Source organism: Ceratosolen solmsi, unplaced genomic scaffold (assembly GCF_000503995.2).
Source record: "Ceratosolen solmsi marchali unplaced genomic scaffold, CerSol_1.0 scaffold27, whole genome shotgun sequence".
Lineage (NCBI taxonomy): Eukaryota > Metazoa > Arthropoda > Insecta > Hymenoptera > Agaonidae > Ceratosolen > Ceratosolen solmsi.
Window position 1 is genome coordinate 5162610 of NW_011948426.1, and position 26090 is coordinate 5188699.

Below are 26090 nucleotides of genomic sequence, written 5' to 3' on the forward strand. Positions count from 1 at the left end.
AAGCCTATCAAAATGGCAGAAGCCGCGCAAATGTTTTTGTTCCTATATAAGTCCAAGTACCGGCGAAAAGCTGCGAGAGTCCGTGTCGATCGGGGTGAGCGACGAACGCGCGCCGATGAAGAGGAGGATGACGAGGAGGCCGAGGAGGGGCCGGAGTGCCCCGGTGGTAGGCGGAAGTTCGCCGGCTCGTCCGTGCTTTGGAGCATCGTTGTCTGGACGACGTTGCTGCAGTGCGCGGCGCCCTTGGAGACGGCTGCCGCGAGTTCGGCGACGAGTTTGGCTGGGTCCAATGCGTCAACCTGCGATCTTGAGAGTTGCCTTAATGGAAACTGCATCAATGGTAGTTGCCTCTGTCGGGAGGGCTGGCAGGGTCCCAACTGTCAGTACTGCGCTAGTAAAGTCAGGTGGGATTGAGTGCTTACTATTTACATTTTTTTTTTTTTTAGCAAGACTTCCTTCTCATTTACAGTTTCCTCCTCTTAATTATCGACTATATATGCATCATATGCGTGTGTGTGTGTGTGTGTAGGTGTAGGTGTAGGTGTAGGTGATGTTATGCCAAAGTACCAAAACATTGCTATCGATGCCTCATTGCATTTTTATTTCAAAAAGTATGTTATCTCCAATTTGTCCATCGTTATTATTATCTTTATCTCAATGTTATCTTAAATACCATGTTAAGCTTAAGATACCATGATCAATTTTACTTTAGAATTACACAATTTTATAATAAATTTTTATACGCCTAGGTGGTGATCATCTTAACATCTTTACAAACCTTGAGTATAGATAAATAAATTAGAAACGAAGAACCAATATCAGCAATTATATTGGTAAATTAATAATTGCAGATTACTCTATTGGTTACATAATAAAATTAGCAATTTACTTATCTGGGATGTTGTTATTAACAAACTGAATTCATAATGAACTGTAAATAACATTATTGATTTGGTGATTTGAAAAATTATTTATAGATAAAACATCAAGATTTTTATTGTTTATAAAAATTCATTTATATAAAGATGAATTATTGGTAATATTAGAACAATTATTCCTTATAAATAGCTTGCATATTGTTGTTGTGCATTTAATTAAAGTGTTATTTGGTGTGCATTGAACGACACACACACTCTCACACATACAGATATATATATATATATATATATATATATATATATATATATATATATAAATGCATTTGCGTGTGTGTGGATATAACCTAAATATAAAATATCAAATATCAAATATCAAATATCAAATATCAAAATACTAAGAAAATGGTGTCTTTGCATTTTTATTAGTAACCTAAAATTAAATATTTTAATAGTCTTTTCTTCATCCAAACTATGTATGTATATATTTTTTGTTTTGTTTATAACTGTGTATTTAAAACTATATATATATATATATATGTAGAGAGAGAGAGAGAGAGAGTGAGAAAGTTAAAACACACTAGATACTTTACAGTAATAAATTTTAATTTTTAAATTTTTTCAGTAATTAGCAATTAAATTTAATGCCTAAATATTAAATACAGTTTTCCAAATTATTCTAAAATTCTCTCCATGAAATTGAATAAGTTACAATAATGTTTTCAAAATTTATAAAACAAAATAGGTCAATAATCTTCAATATGTATGTCTTTATGAACTTAATATCTATTACATGCCACATTTAAAAAAAATAAAAGGAATTTGCTATTGTTCTATAGTATTAGAAGGATTATATAAAGATTTGCTAAAGTTGTGTTTTACAATACTTTGATTTTTGTTTTTTAATATAATAAAGAAATTATTCTAGTAAGTTTCTTCTGGATATCTTAAATATAATTATATTAAGGTTTAATGTGCTTATGTACTGAGTAATAATAACCGTATGCTATGATATTAATTCCATATCTGATATTACTAAAACCTTGTCACAATCCTTACATGTAGGAATTATTTTTATTAAATTTTTAATAATAATAAAAAAAGATAAGCTTATGTTAGTGTAATGATTGTATTTCAAAACAAATTTGTGTTTATTCACATTTCTTATCTTTCTATAATCATGTTATAAAATGTATTTCGTATATTCTACATTAGAATTATTCATTGGCTGTCATTGCATAGTCTAACTAATGTATTAAATTAGTACACAGTGATGTAAAAACAAATTTCCTATACCCTTAGTTACTAAATATACACGTCTGTACATTAAAATGTACATATATTACATGATAATTGAAAGATATCATTACGACTAAATTTTAATCTAATTAAATTTTGTAAAACAATTGATTTGAGTAAATTATTTAATTGAAGAAAAATCATATATGACATTTTATATTAAATTAGATTCGCGGAAAACATAAAAAAAATACATAAAGATATAGTCACGTAATACGAATGTGCGGTGTAAATTATATCGTATAAAAAAACAAAAAACAAGGCTCTTCATCAAAACATGAGACGATGTCTCCTCACTACTCATCCTTTACCAACCTAACCGATGCTTATCTCATTCATTGACGAATGAAATTAATTATGAGCCTTATTAAAAATGTACAATGATTTAGGTACAATGATTGAAATTTTTATTAAAAAATTTAAGATGAACATTATTGATTTTTTGAACCAACCTTTGCAAATATTTATATTTGTAAATTACTTAAATGTCCAAATTTTATTTTCATTTTTAGAAATTTGTACAAAATTTATTTTTTCATTTTTGTACAAACTTAACCAAGTACCAACGATTCTTAAATGTTTTATACATTTTGTTTTTCTTCATAGGCTTTACTTTTTGTTACGTTGCTATATGTTTTAAATAAATATTTTTCATTAAATATCGTTACAATTTTTTCCTGAGATTTTATGTCAGATTTAATTCCATAATAATTTAATTTTTTTTTAAGATTTAATTTTATATTTTACAAACATAGATGTAATAAATTTAAAAAATTAAATTTTATTATAGCACTGATGATAATGATTACATCATATAATATTTATAATGACTAGAATAACAGTTGCTTATGATATGAATATCTGAATCTTAATTTCGTATATTTAATTAAAATATCTTACAAAAACAATAAGAAATGGAATAGATTTTTTTAAACGTATTTTCGCATTATGCAATATAATTTGTGAAAACTTCAGTGAAATATCGCGTATCATATTATAAAAAAAGCAAAGACAGAAGGAAGTCCTATTCATGTCATACTATGTACCGTTAATTGGTTTATTCTAAAATGTAATGTGAGAGGCTAATTATACGATTAGATCGGTATCGAATATGTTACAAATTTATATCGTAAAAGAAATTTAACGCTCAAGTTTGGAATTAACGACCATATAAAGAGTAACTAAAATTTAAAGATTATAAGGTACTCTGTGTACGTATGCTCTAAAATAATATTGACTTAAGAATTAATTGACAGCTAATGTTGCTGTTCGGAAATTGAAAACTCTTATAAACACGTATAATTGCGAATTCTTAATATGTAATTACATTGTCTTTTACAAATGCCACCATAATCGAACATTCGATGTATATTTTGTAAAAGATTTCAACTTCATAATGCTAGAAAGGTCATAAATGAAAGTAGACTTTTATTGCTGCGCCTTAAAATCAAATGGAATAAGATTTCAGTATTACAAAGAAAAAGATTTCTCGTAAGTACGAATGTGCGAATCAAGAGCTACGCTTTAACGGTAAATCGACCACTCCGCCAATGGACGGCACCGTCGTCTCCTATCCGCACAACTCGGGTTTAAGATCTTTCTACGTAAGTCTTTGGCTTTTGTGTGCTTTGTCGCTAGCTTGACAAGTAAAAAAGATGGAAGAAAAAAAGGATGAAAGCTCAGGCACATGGGCGCAAAGCTGTTGGTAATTTTAGAATGCTTGCGAGTTTTGGGATTAAATATTTAACGCATTCACTTATATCTCCGAAACTCGCTTACGAAGACAATTAAGAAAGGCTGAAATACAATATGAATAATTTTGATAGAGTGATTAATTGCCTATTGGATAAAAATTATAATTTTATCTGAGTAGTTTACGATTTCCGTTATTCTAAGCACATCGGAAATCGTATATCGTAATCGGATATCGTACGTGAAAAATCCTTAAATCGTTTTTTTTTAATCAGTCAATTAAAAGGCTTTTTTTATCCGACAAAGTTGTTTTATCGTCTTCTGTTTTCTGCCATCTAATTAAATCATCTACTAACTAAACATTTTAAAAACAGTACATGTAGAACAATTTAAAAAAAAAAATAACTTTAGGAAAAGATTTGAAATACATGTATTTTATTTAGCAATTTTTTAAAAATATTTTCATTTTCCGTATTGGCAAGTAATCGTTATAGCAGTTTTGCTGTAAAATTCTTTTAAAATATAACTTTTAGTAATTAAGGCATTCGATCATTACTTTCATGAATTATTTAAAAAGGAATATTTGCATTTTATATAAATCACTAAAAGATTGTATCTGTATATAGTTAATTCGTTTGTAAAATTTAGCACATAGGCATATTTTTTACGAATATTGAAAAAAAAAAGTTTTTATAAAACATATCACCCTCGGGTTTGAATTGGCTGGGGGGGGGAGGGGGGAGGGAGACGTATTTTTCATGCAGATCATACTTTATAGTACCATTTATAATCAAATTGACAATACAATAATCATGTTACAAGTTATTGTACAGTTTATATAAATGTTCATTAATCATACTGAAACTTTTACGAAATACTAATGCATTTTTATATTTTATAATCTAGTTAAAAACATATTGAAAACTATTTGAAGCTAAATCTAATTATATAGCGAAATCTAGCACATATAATTAAAAGGTTTATTACGGTACAATTTTTAAAATTATTTTTCTGTCAAGTGACTATTTCATATTTATTTTTTATATAAATGGAATAAAATATCTTTTTAGCATTTATTGTAATTTGTATCACTAAAACTTTTGATGATATGAAATATTAAAGTATCTTTGAAAATGATAAGTATTCTTTACAATACAATATAATTTCCATATTATTTACTGTAAGTATTTTAACCTACGAATTTTTAATTAGTAACCATTAAAAATATATTGATATATGACTAGATATGTACATGCTATGTATACACACACACACACACACATATATATATATATATATATATATATATATAATAAATATATATAATAAATATATATGAACTTTTTAAATATGTCGAGTTATTTTTAATTTATAATTATTCAAATTTATTTATTTAGTTCGAACTTTAAGAATTAGCTGCTGCTGTATTAAGAAAAGCCTATCATAAAATATTACTATTTATATTAAAGTTTTTAATATCTCAATAATAACTACGAGATATTTATTATGAGTAATAGTAACAAACTGTTTATTTGTATTTATAGATCATACTCTAGTTTTCTAGTTCTTGTGGTTAGTCTCTAAATCGTTTTTTACATTACACTAGGAAACTCAGGAAATTAAATTTCCTGAATAATTCTTAAATAACGTAAATGAGAAATATTTTTATAAAATCTTTCCAAAACGAATGAAAACTTCAACTAATTTAATCTATATTTTTCAAGTTATTGGCGCGAGAATTATGGAAGGAGCGGCGGCGGTTTTATTGTCGATCCAACTAACTATCCAACTTCATCGTATAATTTACCGTCCTTCTTAGCTTCATTCTGATAGCCGTTACTTTATATCTTTAAATCCACATATATTAAGAATATATCGTATACAATTATTTAGAAATAAGAGGGCGTAATTATTATTATTTTTTTAGTTTTCGTTTTTTCCCTGAACGCAAATATAGCTTCTATAATGAAAGTACGTCAATGTACTGATATATGTATAAAAAAATTAACGGGAGTCTAAATAAAATATTCATTTTAATGTAAAATGTAAATAAATTATAATTATGTTATATATAATATGTAATTAATCGCACTTATTTTATATATAATTCTTAATCAAGTTTATTCAGTACATATTATAGAAATGTATACGAAGTACACGCATATTAATTGTCAGTAGCACTTCCTGTGTTAAAGTTTATAGGAAAAAAGAAGACGTGACGGAGAATCATGTGGCACATGACCACGCATGAAGAATCATTTATTCTGTTAATTTATATACAGTTGTTACTAATGAAATTGGTTTTTCTTGCGAAAAGTAATGATCGTTAAATTTATTCGTTCGTGCGTAAATAAGCAATGAAAGTTACTCAGTCTTATGAAGAAATTTAATATTAAGCCAATCGTTATTCATGTTTATGAAGAAATTAGTAGTAATGAATCACGTTATCCTTATATGGAAGCAGCAGTATAAGCATAGTTTTACAAATGAAAAAAAAAACTCTTGTTTTAGCCTGCAAACTTAATGTGTTTATAACTCAGCTTTGTTATAATTGAAGTATGAAATCGCGCGCTAATAGTGTGGTAACGTTTAATATAATACTACAAAGCAAACATGGATGTTGAAATGGTCCCTGGTCGATATTATTCTAGTAAAAGCATTGTGCATTATTTGAAAACGGCTCTTATTCTCGGCTACCGCATTCAATTGAAAGTAGTTATTATCGTGGTCCTATTTCATGATAGAAGAAATTCGGTTAACTCATTAATTCAATTTTCAGTTATTAATTATTGTGATAGAAATTTGATATTTTTATACAAGCATTTTATTCAATAGTTTAAATATTCATATTCTAAAAAAGTATATTTTTCTGTATTGTGAATTATGAATTATCTACCTATATTATGACGGGATTATAAATTTAGGTAATTTGGTAAATCTATAAAAAAAAAACTAAATGTATAAAAACTACTCATTGAAATACTCAATAAGATGAATTGGTCGTACAATAATTGCTAATTCTTTGCATAAGTTATTTATTGGTAAAAATACAACACAAAATGCGTATAGAAATCAAATAAAATATTTATACTAGATTAACATTTAAAATGTTTATTCGCATATATTGTTTGATTAAATTAATTAAATATGATACGTGACGAGATCTGTAACATAGTAAAAATGTTAATATCTAGATATTAATATGATATTTGTTATTTAACATTTCAAGAAATTTGATACTTATAATTTTAATAATGTATACAATTTAACGTTTGTTATATGATAAATATAATAGAATGGAAAAGTTATTTTATTTAACAATATTTTATAAAATTCAATTATTGGTAAAATTTTCAATAAGTTTCGAATTGTAATTGATTTTTTTTTTTTTTTTTTTTTTTTTTTTTTTTTTTTATACGTCGTAATCAATTGTCAAGTATTTTATAAAATACATATTTCGTTTGAAAAACAATAGATGGCATTATATTTCATAGGTACATTAATTTACAAGAGGTAACATGAATTATTATTTAAAAATAAATGTATTAGGATAATGACTCTTTAATACGGTCGTAGATAAACATAATCTTTTGGAAAATCGATAATTGACATGGTTGTGTTATAATGCTTTTGATATTAGCAGCAGAGAAACTCGCGAGAAAAAAAATATAAACCGTGTCTAAACCAGGTTGCACACGATTTACTCGCGTTGATCAGCTTATGTAAAATTTCAGACATAATCGCGTTAATTATGCCTATCAACTAAGCTAAGCTTCAAATATATCACAAGTGATTGAAGCAGCTCCTCCCTTTTTTTTAAAAATTATTATATATATCAAACGTAACTCGAGCCACCACAATATAATGTAAAAAAAATTTGGTGTTAATCGAAACCACACCTGTCTTAAATATTTTGTATTAAATTACTGGACTCGATAAATAAATTCATTTTAAAAATTTTATTTCAGTTGACAAATTTGATATTACAATGTAATTCACCTATGTGTAATATGTTTACATTACTTTTTATATCATCTCTGTAATTATGATAAAAAAAAAAAAAATAAATAAAGGAAAGTGCACTTAGGAATGGTTAAACACAAAATTTATAAGTTGATAAAATTGTACATTGAAATACTAAAAATTCGTTTTACTAAATTTGATCAAAATTCAACTCATTTACATTAATAAAATCAAAAGTATATTTTGATTACATTTCTTAATCAATAAGTAAGTTGAAAATTGTTAATTAATTACGAATGTAGAAAACTCAATAAACGAAATTATGAATTAGAAGTTTGTATTATTATTAGATTTAAAAGCATGTATTTTTGTAAACAATTATGTTTTAAATCATGCAAGTTTTAAATGTAAAATTAGTGAAAAATAAATCGCTGTATAATTTCTTATACTTTCCTTAAGATAATTTCAAGTTCTTTAAGCGTAAAAAATAAAACAATGGTATATTTTACTAATTTTTAAAAATTAATAATTTATTTATTAATTATCTTTAATTATTTTGTATTGTAATACAATGTATATATTTGAAAATTTTATAGTTTTTACGAATTTCATGATATTCATCAATAGAACACGTTAATATATTATTTTATCTGACAATGACAAATTAAACGTATAGATTTTATAAAAATAGATAAAATATATAAATAAATATACATAAATATATATATATTATATATATATATATATTATATATATAATATATATATATATATAATATATATATATTTATGTATATTTATTTATATATTTTATCTATTTTTATAAAATCTATACGTTTAATTTGTCATTGTCAGATAAAATAATATATTAACGTGTTCTATTGATGAATATCATGAAATTCGTAAAAACTATAATAAACTTGTTGAGCAAAGTATAAAGTGTGATAACGTAATGTTTATTGTTACTTTTTAATTGCTTAAGATTTTAACAAAGATTATTCCATTCCCTCAAGTGAAATGATTTTTGTATTAACAAAAAATGTTCATTTTTTTTTTGGTAAACTATAATTAGATATATAAAATTTTTATTATTATACTTAAGTAAGGCTTTAATATTTATTTATTGTGAATAAAATTCGAAAGAATCGTTATTTTTTAAAACTTCATTGATGTAGATTTTTGATGTATTTGACCAAATTTGCCTTGATGTAAAGTAATGTCGGTATGTAAACACAAGTTTTTGTTTATCTTCTATGTTTGAAGTATGTGAAATATGAAAACAATAACATTTTATGAAAAAGGATGTATAAATTTTGATATTGATTGTTAAAAATAGTTTGAATAATTTTATACAAGTATTTCTTCATAGAGTTATGTTAAATAAAAACAAAATGTTAAAATATTCTTATAAATAAAATATTGTGAATTATACCAATAGATAAATATGTCTAGATTCGTAAAACATTAATATTATATTATGACATTTTGTTTAAGGTAAATAAAGATATTTTATCATAATATCTATCGCAAAAAAAAGAAGATAAAACGTTAATTTCCATCATTGTGTATTTGCCTGAACGCATATATTAAAAAATTTAGAACGTCAACAGTCAAATGTATTTACAGAAAAATGTGAATATAAAATGTAATTTGTATGTGTATATATGTAAAAAAATGTGTATTCCATTGTATTTTAAGATATTTAAATAAAATTTCAGTGCATACGCGAGAACCGTGACATTATAATTAACTTTATTTTATCGTCGATATTACTAATCGAACTATAAAATTATCATTAGCTATTTTTTAAAATGCAATAATTATATATTCGTGTGAGACTGTAGTTCGGCTACTTACTATATCTTATCGTTTACGGAGGCATAAATATTTAAATTACAATTTTCATAAAAATGTATTTGTTTAATCAAACTGGCTTTAATTAATTATTATTCGTTTAAACATTATTATGTTAATAACGCATATTACTGATTATTTGATCGCTTGTAATTAAGTACCGTGAAAATTTCGAGAAAATGCATGGCATTAAAGGCTAATAAAGTATCGCCTTTGATTTTCAGATTATCCGAGCCCTCGGGCAGCATTCACGATGGTGTGGGTAATTACACGACGGACGTAAAGTGCTCGTGGCTCATCGAAAGTAGCCCGAATTCAACGGTACGTATGCACATAGAGGAATTTGCCACGGAATGCGGCTGGGACCATCTGTATATCTTCGACGGGGATAGCGTCGAGGCGCCCCTACTCGGCGTCTTCACCGGTCTCATGCACAAGGACGACTATCATATAAGACGGGTGCCGGAAGTCATCGCCCGCTCGGGCAGCGCCCTTCTGCACTTTTACTCGGACGTTGCCTACAACATGAGCGGCTTCAATATCACTTACAAAGTTAATGCTTGTCCGAGCAGGTGAGAGGATTCGTTCATTTTGTTACGCCTTCGCGATTTTTTAGAATTTTTATTTTTCACTAAACTCGGCTTGCGGAGCGGATAGGGGTTTTGAAAATTTTTGCTCGTCATTACTCCGACGCCGTTCGTTAAATTATTTATTAACTATACGCCTATTACTCTGTAATAATACTTTATAGTCTTTATTTATTAGAAAATTGTGTTACGAAGATGTTCAAGAGCTATGAAGGATATTGTTAATAATAGAAAGCTTTGTTTAATAATTAAATTATTAACTGCTTAATTATATAAATTGTGATTTCCATTAGCCTTGACTCGATTTTCACGCCGTGGTGGTAGAAGCCTAGAATTAATCTTTTAAACTAATTCCTTCCTAAAAAAAGATTCTAGAGAAATTTTGCAGCTTCTGGTATTCGTGTTTTCTTTTATTTATATATTATTGTTATTATTATTATTTTTTTTTGTAATTCATAAGCTCATCACTAATCTAGTTAACTTTTAAATAAGATAAATCATTAATTAAATTTATTAACATTAACTGTGGTAATATAAAAAAATTCCTTGGCTAAACAATATTCGAAAATTATGTGACGATTGAAATCTTATTTTATAAAAAAAAAGTTTCAGATTTTATTTATATCTCAATTAATACATTTTATAGGTATTACACGCGATTACTTTTAAATTACAATCTTATTAAACGAGCAATAATGTATAAATTTTTTAAATTTAAATTATTTAAAATCTTATTTTTAAAAAATATTTATGAACATTGTATAGTAAAGGTAGACTCAAAATCTATATATTTTTGAAATGCAAGCAGAAAAAGAAAATAAAAAAAAAAACTTTTCAGAATTAATGTAATTCTACAGACATTGTTTACCTCGCTAATAGCCTTTTAATTGTAACTAGATCTATTGAAGCCTTTGAAATAAATGATTACAAGTAGTGAACGTCTATAACAGCTATAATTGAATTGAATCTTTACAAAATTACCTCGTAAATTGTATACTCTATAATCTTGCAAACTAATTTTCCCTTCAATTAAATACAAAATAATATCCTTTATAGCTCACTTTTAATTCACACGCTAAAAATTTTAGACTAAATTAAAATGAATGAGAAATTTAATCCTTTATTTTGGGAATATATTTAAAGAGAGAGAGAAAAAAAAACTAATATACATTACTATAATTGTTTATACGACAATAGCGTCGAAATATAAAAACTATGCACAAAATAAATCGATGTAAATAGGCACTTTTGTATGCATAAAGAAAAGAAATACCACGATCGAAACAAGTTGTGGGTATCGTCATCCTCTCTTTCTCGTTTTCTCGCCAAGAAAAGAATCGATGCGCTCTGACTATGCTCGGGTGTCCTCTCCCATCTTTCTCTAACTACTTCGTCTCTTCGTCGGCCTTCCGAGTTTACTGACACTTGACTGCTACGTGGTCTGAATCATAGTTATACGTTGATGGTAGCAGGCAACGACCAACAATCTTAACCGCCTTATTAAAATTAAAAAATTTTATTTAACATCTGTTCGGACTTTTTATTATTTAGAAAGTTTATTTCTAAATAGACCAATGCTCATAAGAAATAACTAGGACATTAGAACTAACGAATTTGCTTATTTATTATTTGTATTATATTTTATTTATTTATTTATTTATTTATTTATTTATTTTCGACACTCATTAGATGTAGGTCAGTGTCACTTTATGGAAAAGTATTATGAAAATATCGATAAAATTATTATATTTTATGCAAATAAAGTAGCGACATCACTTGAAATTGATTATGATATAATTCTTTCACAATATTTATATGCGCAAAGAAATATATTATAAAAGAAAAACACTAATTTCAATTGTCAATTCTTAAGTCTCAAAATCAAATAGTTTTATGACATTTTTGTAGTTTAATACAAGTAATACTGACTAATACTGACAAAAGATATTATAAAAAATTTCTTTATTTTATATATAAAATTATATGTATTAACCATACGTATTACAACATTATCTTATATTAGTCATTATAATATTTGGAAAAATGCTTATCAAACAACTAAATTGACTCTTCTTGTGTATGATTAAGCTACTTAAAATAAGTATGTTCGAAAATCTAGAAAAAGTATTGCTTGGAATCTGTATTGAATAAATATCAATGAAATTATTAAACTGATAAATAAACAGCATTTGAGAAAGTAATCAAGAGCACATAATTACATTAAAGAAAACTCTCTCTCTCTCTCTCTCTCTCTATATATATATATATATATATATATATATATATATATAGAGAGAGAGAGAGAGAGAGTTTTCTTTAATGTAATTATGTGCTCTTGATTACTTTCTCAAATGCTGTTTATTTATCAGTTTAATAATTTCATTGATATTTATTCAATACAGATTCCAAGCAATACTTTTTCTAGATTTTCGAACATACTTATTTTAAGTAGCTTAATCATACACAAGAAGAGTCAATTTAGTTGTTTGATAAGCATTTTTCCAAATATTATAATGACTAATATAAGATAATGTTGTAATAAAAAAAAATTAACAAACCAACGATCAAAGTACTGAAATACTTCCGCCTACGGTTTTCTACGTAATTCTATACAATTCAAATGCGAATAAGTAAATTAAGAGCGATTATAAAACGAGGCGAGCGTCGAGCAAAACTCGTTGAAACTCAATGCCTGTGTGGGTCTGTGTGCTTGGCAGGGATTCGCACGTCGACTGCTCGGGACACGGAGTTTGCATCGAGGGCATCTGCACGTGCGACGCCACATGGATGGGCGAGGCTTGTGACGTACCCGTTTGCCCCAACAATTGCTCGGCCCATCGGGGACAGGGCAAATGTAACCATGAGTGGCATCGCTGCGACTGCTTTCACGGATACAAAGGTATGCGCTCGTTGTTGGTGCTTTAACGGCGAACCACAGCCTCTCGATACGCGGAGAGCAATGGTTCCACATGGTGCCAATCATCCACGACATAGAAGATAAAAAATTGAACGACAGCGACCATTGTGCATGAGCGCGTTTTACGTTCTATGCATAAAAGGGTGATGCATAATTGCTGAAAAAGATTCATTGTTAAACGGAATATTTAACCTTTTTCATCTATTGTTATACAATTTAATGGCTAATTTCATTTTAAATCAGATAAACTATATTATTTTCGCGAAATCTTTTACAAAATGCCGTATCGTCTGTATTTGTAAAAGGCATTTACAGTTAATTGCAAAATAATTTATGCCTTCCTCTATTACCTTTACAGTTGTAACAGCTGGTAAGCGATATTAGGTTTGATACTGATAATTTATGTGTATCTCCGCCTCGTAATTAAAGACTTTAAATTAGTCAATAGAAATTTAAAACATTGTTAATCGATGGCAGTAAATAAAATTTTTATCAGAATATTTTTAAATATTCAATGAGTTTTATCATATTTCCTTATGCAAGAGCAAATCTTAAATTAGCTTTAAAAGTCAATGACAATCATATTTGATAAAAAAAAGTCTATTATAATATTGTTGATCTTATTGTGTGTAGATGTGTGTATATATATATATACAATATACAAGATTTGATATTGATTTTAAAAATTAATAAGTCGAAAGATTTTTAAAATTTTACAAAATAAAAAAATACCGTGCTTATTCTTTTTTAACTATATTTTAAATGAAAAGAAAAAAGTTTCATCTACAATTGAGATCGTTTCATTTTTCTATTAAGAACAAATTACATTTTGTAACATCAATCACTTCTTTATTAAATTTAATATAAAAATATTTTCCCTTGAACATTAGATGTATTGGTAGTAAACATTTAGTAATATAATGTTTCTCAATTCTATAAGAATATTCTGGCATAAGTACATATTGTATTTATTATCGTAATTTCATTATTCGATTCGTAAACTATGCCGCCATATTATAATGTCAATTATCAGCATCAAAATTTATATGAACATTAAACAATATATCGATTTAAAAAATTTTAAGGAATAAAATCATATATTTGAGCATACTAAAAGTAAAAAACATACTAAAAATAGTAGTTTTTTAACGATATGTTCAAATATCGTCTTAAACTATTATTTTCAAATATCTCGAATAGACTTCTTTTATATAATTAATTCCGAAAAAAATGCCATTAACAGTAAATCGTAAAATATATCAAAATTTGATCACAAAATATTTATAATCGAATTGGAATTAAAATCAAAGTTCCTTTTTTAAAGAAAATAATTAACAAATGCATGAAAATCGAAGGGAATTATTATGTAAATGATAAGTTTGTTTTTATAATACGAAATTTTATTCACATAAAATTTAAATAAAAATACATAACTTTTCTTTTGAATTTTTGTTTTTTAGCTAAATTTCATATGATTTTAAAATTCATATAGTTACATTTATATTTTTTTTTACATACGTTCCATATAATTAAACTGCAATTGGCAAATAATAAAAAGAAAATTTTAAATATACTAGTCCGAAAAAAATGCATTTCCATATTTTATAAATTTTCAGAAAACATAAGGCCATTATTATATTATTGTTATTTGTCAATTAAGATTCATTCAAAAATTCATCTATTTTTCTAAATATTTGAAATATTAATACAGGAATTTAAAATATTTTTCGCATATTATTTATTGTTAAAATAATTGAAAAAATTTAATTTAAATTAACAGATTGTTGAACTAGTCTAGTTAATGCCTATAAGCATCTGTTTAAGTTAATTTATAATTAAGAGGCAACAAACGTGCGCGTGCAATAAAATAAATGAAAAATAGAATAATTTAAAGTCTAGCAGTTTATTCGCATTCAATATTTATAAAATGATAAAACTTATAATTTGTATTTTGTATGAATATATGGTGCTTTTGAACTTGGAAAATTCCTTATCAATAAGCTATGAAATTACAAATTAGGTGCCGATTGTAACCAGACAAGTGAGCAGGGATACTGGGAGGTCGTGCATTACAACGACTTGTCGCCGGAGGGTTCGGCGAGTCACTGCGCCGTTGTCTGGCAGGATTCGTTATACATTGTCGGCGGCGAGAGTTTTCATCGGGCCAAAATGATCTATGTATACGACTACAACGGGAATGTGTGGGAGACACCCCACGTAACGAGCAGGCAGCCTTTACCGAGATATGGCCACTCTTGCGTTTTGTTCGGCGACAAAATTTATATGTACGGTGGTGTCATCGAAAACTCAACCGTTACCAATGAGATCTGGGCTTTCGACGTTTCGGCCAAATTATGGGAAAACGTTACTGTCCACGATAACTGCCTTAATAAAAGCATGTGCGGTCCACTTAAGGTTAGTCGATGAAAAGACACTTTTCTAATATCGATTTATTCCCGAAATATTTACTACCACCGCTACAACAACTATTGCTACCACTGCTACCACGACTGATACAACTCTATCTGGTTAATATTAAATTTTAATAAGAAGTAATTTATTGTATTGTAAATACTTGGTCAAAGAAAATTATAGAGTATAAATTTTTGTCTTAACCATAGTTTACCAAAAACATTATTACATTATAATATTTTATAATACAATATATATGATCGTATTTTGATAATATAATTATCAAAACATAAAGAATCGACGAAATAGACGTGGCAAAAATGTAAAAACTTATTAACGTTCACTTTTAAAAGCGTAATTATCTTGCAACTACAGGCGGTCTAATATGATTCGAATAAAAATAAACAAAAACAAACAAAAAAAAAAAAACAAAAAAAAAACAAAAAAACTAATCTGTCTCGATAAATAATGAACTTTATTTACTATATTGCCATAATAATTTGTTGACCAGGTTGCTGGTCATACAGCAAATCTTATCCAGAGCCACGACAAAAAGGAAAAGATGGTTGTAATTTTCGGGCACTCGCCGCAATACGGCTATCTTAATACCGTCCAAGAATACTACTTCAGTGCGCGCGAATGGCAAGTCGTCGATACATACGGATTCCCAGTAAAGGGTGGTTATGGCCACAGCTCGGCACACGATCCTCACAGCAACCTCATTTACGTGTATGGCGGATACGTATCCGAGTCACAGCTGAGCCAGGTCCTCACCAACCGATTATACTCCTACAATCCGAACATACCGCGCGAATGGCGACTCTTAACTTCCGCCCCGTCGGCACGATTCTTTCACACAGCTGTCTTTCTTAGCGACTCCCTTATGCTTGTATTTGGCGGCAACACGCATAATGATACATTACACTCGTACGGAGCGAGATGTTACTCGGCCGATACGATTGCCTATGACGTTACGTGTGACTCCTGGAGGCAGTATAATATACCTAAAGAAATGACCGACCTGTCACGGTATGGACATAGTGCCAGCATTTTTGGCAAATCAATGTACGTCTTTGGTGGATTTGATGGGCAGATGTTGTCGGATATGCTCAGGTATTTATTTAAAAAGTCGATTTTTTTTTGTCCGCTGAATTTGTATTAAACTTCCTCGGTTACGTAATTCTTAGCAATAAAAATATTATCTTGTAACTCCATATTGTGCTATTGATTTTGACAATAATAGTTATCGACCGATAATTCATCATTTGAAATGTGTTGAAAATCATTATCACAGAATTGAAAATACAAACATAAATAATTATTTATTTCAACCGTTGCATAACTTTTAGTTTTTAATTATTAACCGTAATACGAGAGAATTGTATAAATTTTATTTTACTTTGTTAGGTATACTCCCGGTAGTTGTGAACAGTTACGAAATCACAGCCAGTGTCTAAGTTCGAAAATAGGATTGAAATGTGTGTGGGATAAAAAGCAGAGCACTTGTCTTCCAATCACAAGCATTCCTAAGCACATCCCGACGATCGATGATCCTCACGATGGAAAATATGTACGCTGTTTAGATGATACTCCACCCCGTGGCATGACCTCGCACAAGGAGCTTTGTAAACTAATAACAGATTGCGTTGCATGCGTCCAAACATCCTACAATTGCGTTTGGTGCGGCAAAAGCTGCTCTCATGAAATCTGTAGGAATATTGCAAATGCTCCATCATTAAGAGCTGTCAACGCTTTGGAATTGTGTGATTTACGCACCGGCGTTGAATGCTTTCAGTTACACACTTGTCAAGCTTGCAGTAGTAATCCAAACTGTATTTGGTCTTGGTCAAATGGTCCTGACAGGTGTAAACCTTTATCCGAAATTGCCATCGTAAGTCTCACAACCAATTAGCTATTATCTTTCCTCATAATTTGCTTCGTATCTCGTGTTACATTCTAAGATAGAAGAAAAAAGGAGGAAGATTACATTTTCGGCAAAAATCGTAATATAATCCAATTATGTTACATATAATTAGCCAATGTTTTTTTTTTCCCCCTGTCTATTGAGTAATATGACAATATTCTCATATTTCGTAAAGAAAATAACATCTTGCGATTAATAAAAGATTGATAAAACGAATATAATTCTAGTTTAATAAAGTGAAATTATGCTTATATGTGTTTAAGGCGAGCTCGAATAATACAATTCAGCCACAGCGTTCCCCGGTAGACATTTGTCGAAGTCCCTGTGTCGAATATACATCTTGTCGTAATTGTACTGAGACTGAATGTATTTGGTGCCAGAATGAGGAAAGATGTATTGATAAGAATGCTTATCCTGCAAGTTTCCCATATGGACAATGTCGAGAGTGGACGACGTCGCACGATAAATGTCGTTCCACTAAAACAGGTACCGAGTGGTGTAGCTCGCATAATTCTTGCGCTAATTGCAGAGCAGATCCAGCCTGTGGATGGTGTGATGATGGATCGGATACGGGAAGGGGCAAGTGTCTACCGGGAGGTGCTCGACAACCGAGTCACAAGAGTCCCGAAAGATGTCCTACAGACCGTTGGTTCTTCACCGAATGTCCAAGTAATTTTATTATATTATTTCAAATACTCCTTAAATGAAGCTATTTTCTGTCATTCTTCCAATGTATATTATTTATTAGGCATTCGCATCTAAAATAAGTCATTCATAATATTCTTTCAAATTATTGAACATAAAACACTTTATTCTTAATATTTTTATTTACTTTACTCTCTAACGAGTTTATTATAAATTTATTAAATTATTATATTATTTTTTCTCTATCATCATAATAAAGCATTTATTTATAAATATCTAATTATTCCAATAAACATTTATTCTCTAATAAACATAATTAAGTAATTTTACTTAGTAATGTTTATGAATCAGATTAAAATATTATAATAACAAATTGTGCTTTTTTAGTTTGTCAATGCAATGGCCATAGTCTATGCCATCCCAATAGTAGCGAATGTATGCAACCCTGTGAAAATTTAACGCAAGGACAACATTGTGAAAAATGTAAGCCCGGTTATTATGGAAATCCTCTAAATGGAGCTACTTGTCAACGTAGGTCTTATATATTAAATAAAATTTATTTATATTAATAAATTTAATAGTAATAAAATCAAATAATTTATTTCGACTATGCGTCTAATATAATGTTTTATTCGTTCAGCTTGTTCATGTAATGATCAGGGAACAAACTGTACCAGCGAGACTGGTAAATGTTTCTGCACAACGAAAGGTATCATAGGTGACCATTGTGAAAGATGTGATGTGAGCGGACTTTATCACGGTGATCCTACAAATAAAGGATCATGTTTTTGTAAGTTTGATAATTCAATTACTTCTCAAATATATAAAATAAAAATATCAAATTACCGACTATATTATATAAAATAAGACTAATATAGGAAAATAATAATTGCAGAGAAAATAAAATTTATCATATATTTTTTAGATGATCTTGCAATTGACTATCAATTTACATTTAATCTGAGTAAAAAAGAAGACCGTCATTATAGAGCAATAAATTTCAAAAATTCTCCGCCAAAACCTGATGTGGACGCTGATTTCTCCATAACATGTTCTGTAATAGCTAGGATGAATATAACTATTAAAAAAGCTAACAGCCCAGAAAAACCATTACTCCTTGGAGCTAATTGTACAAACTTAACTTATAAACATCGATTCAGCAAAGCTGATTATAATTTTGGCAACGAAGATAATAATACCCTCACAACATTTTATGTTTACGTCTATGATTTCCAGCCTCCACTATGGATTCAAATTTCCTTCTCTCAGTATTCGAAACTGAATCTACAACAATTTTTTATCACATTTTCTACGTGAGTATTATTAAACGTTTAAATTATAAATTCATATTTAATTAGGAAATTATTTATGAATTAACTTTACATTCATTTTATTCTGAACGAAATTTTCAAATAAGTCGCTATCTTAAAACTCAGGCAGTATTTACTTGTAAACTAGAGATTATGTGTTCCCACATAGATGCTTCCTTGCGTTATTGTTAGTGGCAGCGATTCTCTGGAAAATTAAACAAAAATACGATATGTACAGAAGAAGGCAGCGTCTTTTCGTAGAAATGGAGCAAATGGCTAGCCGAGCATTCAGCCAAGTATTAGTAGAAATCGAAAGACGTGAATCGTCCATTTCGGAAAATGATGGAAGTGACACAGAAATGAATAATTCTCGGAAAAAGAAAAAGAAAAAGGTTTGCTTTAATGTGTATATAGATTTTTTTTTTAATTTGTATATGTTTATAATAATTAATGGTTATATCTTTGTATATCTAAATATTATACATGAAAAGTAATGGCAAAGAAGTATCGATATTATTATTATAGAACTTATAAAATTAAAGTAAAAGAAATTAAGAAAATGTTCATATTTAATTTATGATATGTTGCTTATTGCAATTGCAATTATTATCAGAATATCATAATTACTTTATAAAAGAAAGGTACATTATGTACATTTCACATTTATTTATATATATATATATATATATATATATATATACTTTTACATTATACATTTTTATTTTTTTTTTATTTATAATTTGATGTTACTCCATAAGTAAGAAATAATTTTTTTGAATAAATACTTCAATTTATTATATTGCTTTATATATATATATATATACTTTTTTTTTAGCTTAGTTATATTAATAATTATTTAATTTAAAAAATTTTAATTGAAGCGACCGAAATTAAAATAAAGAATAATTTTAGTTAAATAGTTTTTAGTAATTTAATTTTAACGATAATCAAATTGATAATCAATTAACAATGATTTTTTGATAATCATGATCTCTTTATACGCATTAAAATCGTTATAAGCTCCAACTATAAGCATTATACTGTTTGTGCATGTATAGAAAAATGTCCTTGACATTTAAGATACGCTACATACAATGCAGAAAATAAAATAAAACAAAAAATTACATTAGAACATGACTATCGATTAACTGGATTTTAACTTTATAAATATATCTTGGAATCTATTCTCATTTGGTAACGTAAGAACAAAAGCTAGTTGTACAAAAAGTAAAGTTTTAATTAAATAAATTAAATTTCGTCTAGGGAAATGTTATTGTGTCGAGTAATTATTGACGAATGAATTAGCAACTAAATGGATTCTGCCAATAAATGACTAGTTGAATCTAGGAATTGTAAAGAACGGTTGAAATTCCTTTTGCAGGATGCTCCAAGTCCAATCGCTTTGGAGCCTTGCTGCGGAAATAGGGCAGCTGTTCTTGCCCTACTAGTCAGGCTGCCCACCCGAGGAGAGCTTGCGGGATTAGCAGTCGCCTCGGCTCTCGTTACCCTTGGCAGTCCGCGCAGGCCGTCTCAAGAACTGACTATCAAGGAGCCTAAAAAATCGCGAAAGTCGAGCAGTCAGCATCCCGAAACAACGTGCATTTAGCGTTAAATAAGAAAAAATAAAATAACGAGTTTCATTATATTTTTAAATTTTTCATTTTACAAGAAGGATCGTGTAGGCCTTTGAACTTCTTCAAGTTCTCATACTCATATTAGATTCTCACATCATCGAAAGACTTACTCTATCATCTCTTATTAGCGATGACACGATCGACTGCCTAGTTCTCCTTCGCATAGTAGCATCATTATTCTCTTTATTTTATTATTATCATTACTGTCAGTTTTAATCATTCATGGTACTTACATCGCTAATCTCGTGCTCCAAAGATTGAATAAAGTTAACTGTTAGCGCAAATTCATTCGGTATATACGTAAATATGAAATACGTAAAGTATCGGCATAAAAATTTATTTCATTATATATTCACGAGCTATTTTTTAATGAGCGAACGTGAAACTCCACGTAGTGTAAAAAATTTCTTTCTTATGTAATTCAATAACTTTTACTGCGGAGGAGAAAAGCCAAAAGTGATTCGTACAGAGAATAAGAGACGTGGAGAATCACGCCGAGATATTGTACAGTTTTGTATATATAGTTGTATGTATACAACGGATATCGGAACTTTTTTTTTTTTATTAGACGACGAAAAACTCTTATTATTATAAATAATTAACGCGAATCGCAAGTCTTCTTGACGACTAGAAGGTGCTCAGTTACTGAAGTAATATGAATACAGTGAAAAGGGTAGAAGAATAATTTAATAAAATTACTTTGTGAGGCTGATCATTCGCTAAATATGAACAAAGAATCAATTGTCGACATTCGTGCTTTGTCGATTTGTAAATATATCGATAACATTTTATGCCAAGTTAGAGTCGACGTCGACTATAATAATATCAATAATAATAATAATAATAAGAAGAAGAAGAAGAAGAAGAAGAGGAAGAAGAAGAATAACAACAACAACAACAACAACAACAACAACAACAATATTAATAACAATACGAATAATAGTAATAACAAAATTAATAATAATACGAATAATATTAACAATATAATAATCACACGAATAGTAATAATAATAATAATATTATTAATAATAAAAATAATAATAGTAGTAGTAGTAGCAGCAGCAGCAGCAGCAGCAGCAGCAGCAGCAGCAGCAGCAGCAGCAGCAGCAGCAGCAGCAGCAGCAGCAGCAGCAGCAGCAGCAGCAGCAGCAGCAGCAGCAGCAGCAGCAGCAGCAGCAGCAGCAGCAGCAGCAGCAGCAGCAGCAGCAGCAGCAGCAGCAGCAGCAGCAGCAGCAGCAGCAGCAGCAGCAGCAGCAGCAGCAGCAGCAGCAGCAGCAGCAGCAGCAGCAGCAGCAGCAGCAGCAGCAGCAGCAGCAGCAGCAGCAGCAGCAGCAGCAGCAGCAGCAGCAGCAGCAGCAGCAGCAGCAGCAGCAGCAGCAGCAGCAGCAGCAGCAGCAGCAGCAGCAGCAGCAGCAGCAGCAGCAGCAGCAGCAGCAGCAGCAGCAGCAGCAGCAGCAGCAGCAGCAGCAGCAGCAGCAGCAGCAGCAGCAGCAGCAGCAGCAGCAGCAGCAGCAGCAGCAGCAGCAGCAGCAGCAGCAGCAGCAGCAGCAGCAGCAGCAGCAGCAGCAGCAGCAGTAGTAGTAGTAGTAGTAGTAGTGTAGTAACTGTAGTAGTAGTGGTAGTGGTAGCGGTAGTGGTAGTAGTAGTTGTAGTAGTATAGTAGTAGCAGTAGTAATATTATAAAAAGGAGTAATACTACAAAAGGATAGTGGTGAAAGCTAGTTGTACAAAAAGTAAATGTAAATTCAACGGAAGAATAATTGAATGCACGAATTTTTTAATGAAAATTGCATATGTAATTGCCAATAAGTAATCATTGTAAGTTTCAACGAGATTTTTCAAGACAAATGGTTGAAAACAATGCAATAAAGGTACAAGTACAAGTGGAATCATCTTTTCTATTTGTAAACATTATCTATTGAATTGCGCGTGCTTAATATGTTGTAAATTATCTTTGATTAATTAAAGATAAAATGTGTATGATACTGTGATTTTACAAACATTTTTATTTACATTATTTTTTATTGTAAATTAATGTTTTCACTCATGGTATTATTTTTATTTTGATAGATTTAAAATCAAGATAAAGATGAATAAAGTATAATATTCTTTAATAAAATTTATACAAACTTTTAAAAACTAAAATAAAACGTAACTTAATATTAATTTGTGAATTATTATAAATTATGCATGCATTTTTAAATTAATATCTTTGGATTATTTTAAATATTTTACTAAAAGATAAAGTGCAGTATTGCTTAAAAAATGCCTTATTAAATATTCTTTGCAATTTAAATATAAATTCATACATTTTATTTCTTGTAATAATCAGGCATTTATTTATTTTTACTTTTTTAAACCAATTAAATTCTATTTTATTCAAATTAAATTATGCTTTGATTTATTTACAAAATATCATTAATATAATCCCAAGTAAAAGATGATTACATTTAATGACAGTTTTGAAATTGTTTGGAATTTTTGCTTCCGACCTATGTAGACAACAAAAAAATTTATGTGTATTTAATAATCATTCCAAAAAATTTTATGCATCCAAGATTTATTATGATGCTTAATATAAAAATTTATTATCAAAGTACATGTTATCATATAAAGCTGGACATATTCTTTTCATTAAGTATATTCAGTTTTATCTAGTCTATAATGGAAAAATTGCTTAGTGGATGTTGTATTGCAAAATATGCATGTCAGATTTTTATGATATTCATAAACTTTGAAAATGCAATTTATATAAAAAAAAAAGATAGAAAACATTAGAAAGCCACAGTATTTTTTCATTGATTTAAACGATACTCGTATAAAAATTTCGAACAAATAAATAATTATGTATGTACTCGCTTCATAATTTAGTTACATTATTATGATCATGTAGATATGTTTTTATTATCTTTAAAATAATACGAATTGCTACTTAAGTTTCATATCACCAAAGCAGGATCGAACATTATTCTGTTCTAAATACTTTCGAGAAATCCATGTATTTTCTATTTCGTATTTAATTTTACAACTAATTTCCTAATATAAATTTACAAAATGAACAAAATTATAAATTTAAAAAAAATAATATTCATATATATATATGTATATATATATATATATATATATATATATATATATATTTATTTATTTATTTATAAATGTGAAGATAAGCATGAAAAATGATATTGAAGTAACTAAAGTTATGACGTGCAATGTTTTCCTTCTTTTATAAAAAGAGATCGATATTCCAAGACTGGTAAATGGTATTTTGATCAAAAGAAAGAGAACGAATGCGCAAATTAGAAAGAAATATTTTGTACGAATGAAATTAAGAATGTATGAGAAAAAGAAAGCTAGCCTCGACTGTATTTTTTTCTAGAACCTAAGGACTAGATGAGTGGTATGAATGCTGATAAAAAAAAATGTGAAAGTTCCATGAAAATTAAAAAATATATTGTATTATAAAATAAAACAAATTTTGTTTAAATAAACTTGATATATATGTATATAGAAATTACTTGATTACATTTTGGGGATCAAGGGCAGACTAAATAGAAAAAAATCTTTTAGAGACTATAAGATATATTTATATTCTTTTGCTGTCATTATCTTAATTCAAAAATTATTGCTGACTATTTAATTAGACCTAATTACAAATATAATTCAAGTGCAAATTGAACTACAAAATAACATTTTTCTTGACAATCATTATGTCAATGTTTGTAGTGGTGCCTATTACAGAAAAGCATTTTTATATTATTTATTATTTATTTTCAATTATTCACTGAAAAATCTAAGGTAAACAATTTTCATATATATATATCATAATTTTATCAAGTTCCTTGAACTTGTAAATCAATATTATCAAATATTTACATTTGTCTCCATTATTTCATTTTAATATAGTCACTTATGCACTCATAACCAGTATACCATGCTCTTTGACTTTTATACTACATGTGTAAATATCCTGTGACCTCACCATAAAAAAAAGTTCAACTCATATAATTTTTGCAATAAATTCGAATCATGCTCACCTAATTACCATACTTTTTTTCTTATATAACTTAATTTGGATATTATATGTAGGAACTTCGGCGTCTTAAAAACGCTATTTACAACGCTTTTACATTGCTCCAAATTCATCTTCCTTTTTTCAAAAGCTGTTACTTTCACAGTTTTAAAAATGCACATGTCCCATTATTAAAGTTAAAATTATATAGCAAAGAATTCTTTTCTTCATTGCTTTGGTTCAACTGCACAAATGTTTCAACAAATTAAAGAATGAAAGAAAAAGAAAAACTAAAGTTTTAACAAAATATGACAACTCTATGTTGTTTTTCTAATTGTCGACTGATCGTCAATCGAATATCTATTCCAACACAATGCAACAGGTTCACATTGTTCATCGCCTTCGTTATTTTCTGAATTATTAGGTTTTTCAGTGCTTCTATCTGTTTGAGCTTCTAAAACTTCTTCACAGGCTCTTTCAAAATCCACTTCACATTTTAGTTCACTTTTTAATGTATTGATAATGTCATAAGATGTAGTTCCATCCTTAACTTCGGGAAGGCTTATTCTTGATAATTCATCATCTCCTAGACCTCTACTTGCTTCTGGAATTTTATGATCGTCGTGAATATGTAATACAAGACAGGACATTGTATGGTATATTTTTCCACAAATTTCGCATTGAAAAGATGTCCCATCTTCGGACTCTAGACAATGGGCATACTCCTTGTGGGTGTGGTATATTTTTTTATGAAGTGCCATATGTTTTTCATGATCTACAGCTAAAATAAACTCGTATGAGCATATTTGACAGTATAAATAATGTTTTTCATATCGTGTATGGGATCTCAATCGGTGTACACTATCACAAATTTTGCTACACACTGGGCATTTCAAACATACATGATTTTGCAAAGCTTCATCGGTATCGAAAAGGCCAGAACAATTATTGCACTGTGACGTTTTTC

General features: G+C 28.7%; 2 protein-coding genes across 2 annotated transcripts in view; one reads left to right on the forward strand and one right to left on the reverse strand.

The window, feature by feature from the left end:
- dsd (attractin-like protein dsd) lies at positions 1 to 21958 on the forward strand. The gene is made up of 12 exons (XM_011500861.1): positions 1 to 404; positions 9907 to 10254; positions 12987 to 13168; positions 15207 to 15601; positions 16110 to 16711; positions 17006 to 17489; positions 17786 to 18191; positions 18555 to 18698; positions 18808 to 18957; positions 19093 to 19480; positions 19647 to 19869; positions 20859 to 21958. The coding sequence occupies exons 1-12, from the start codon at positions 13 to 15 to the stop codon at positions 21081 to 21083; spliced, it is 3939 nt and encodes a 1312-aa protein (XP_011499163.1). The 5' UTR covers positions 1 to 12; the 3' UTR covers positions 21084 to 21958.
- Positions 21959 to 24957: 2999 nt separating this feature from the next.
- LOC105363231 (zinc finger protein 710) overlaps positions 24958 to 26090 on the reverse strand; it is a 2751-nt gene continuing 1618 nt past the window's right edge. Inside the window, 1 exon segment of the mRNA XM_011500862.1 lies at positions 24958 to 26090. This exon segment is cut by the window's right edge and continues 13 nt beyond it. Coding sequence (XP_011499164.1) covers positions 25441 to 26090 — 650 coding nt within the window. The 3' untranslated portion in view covers positions 24958 to 25440.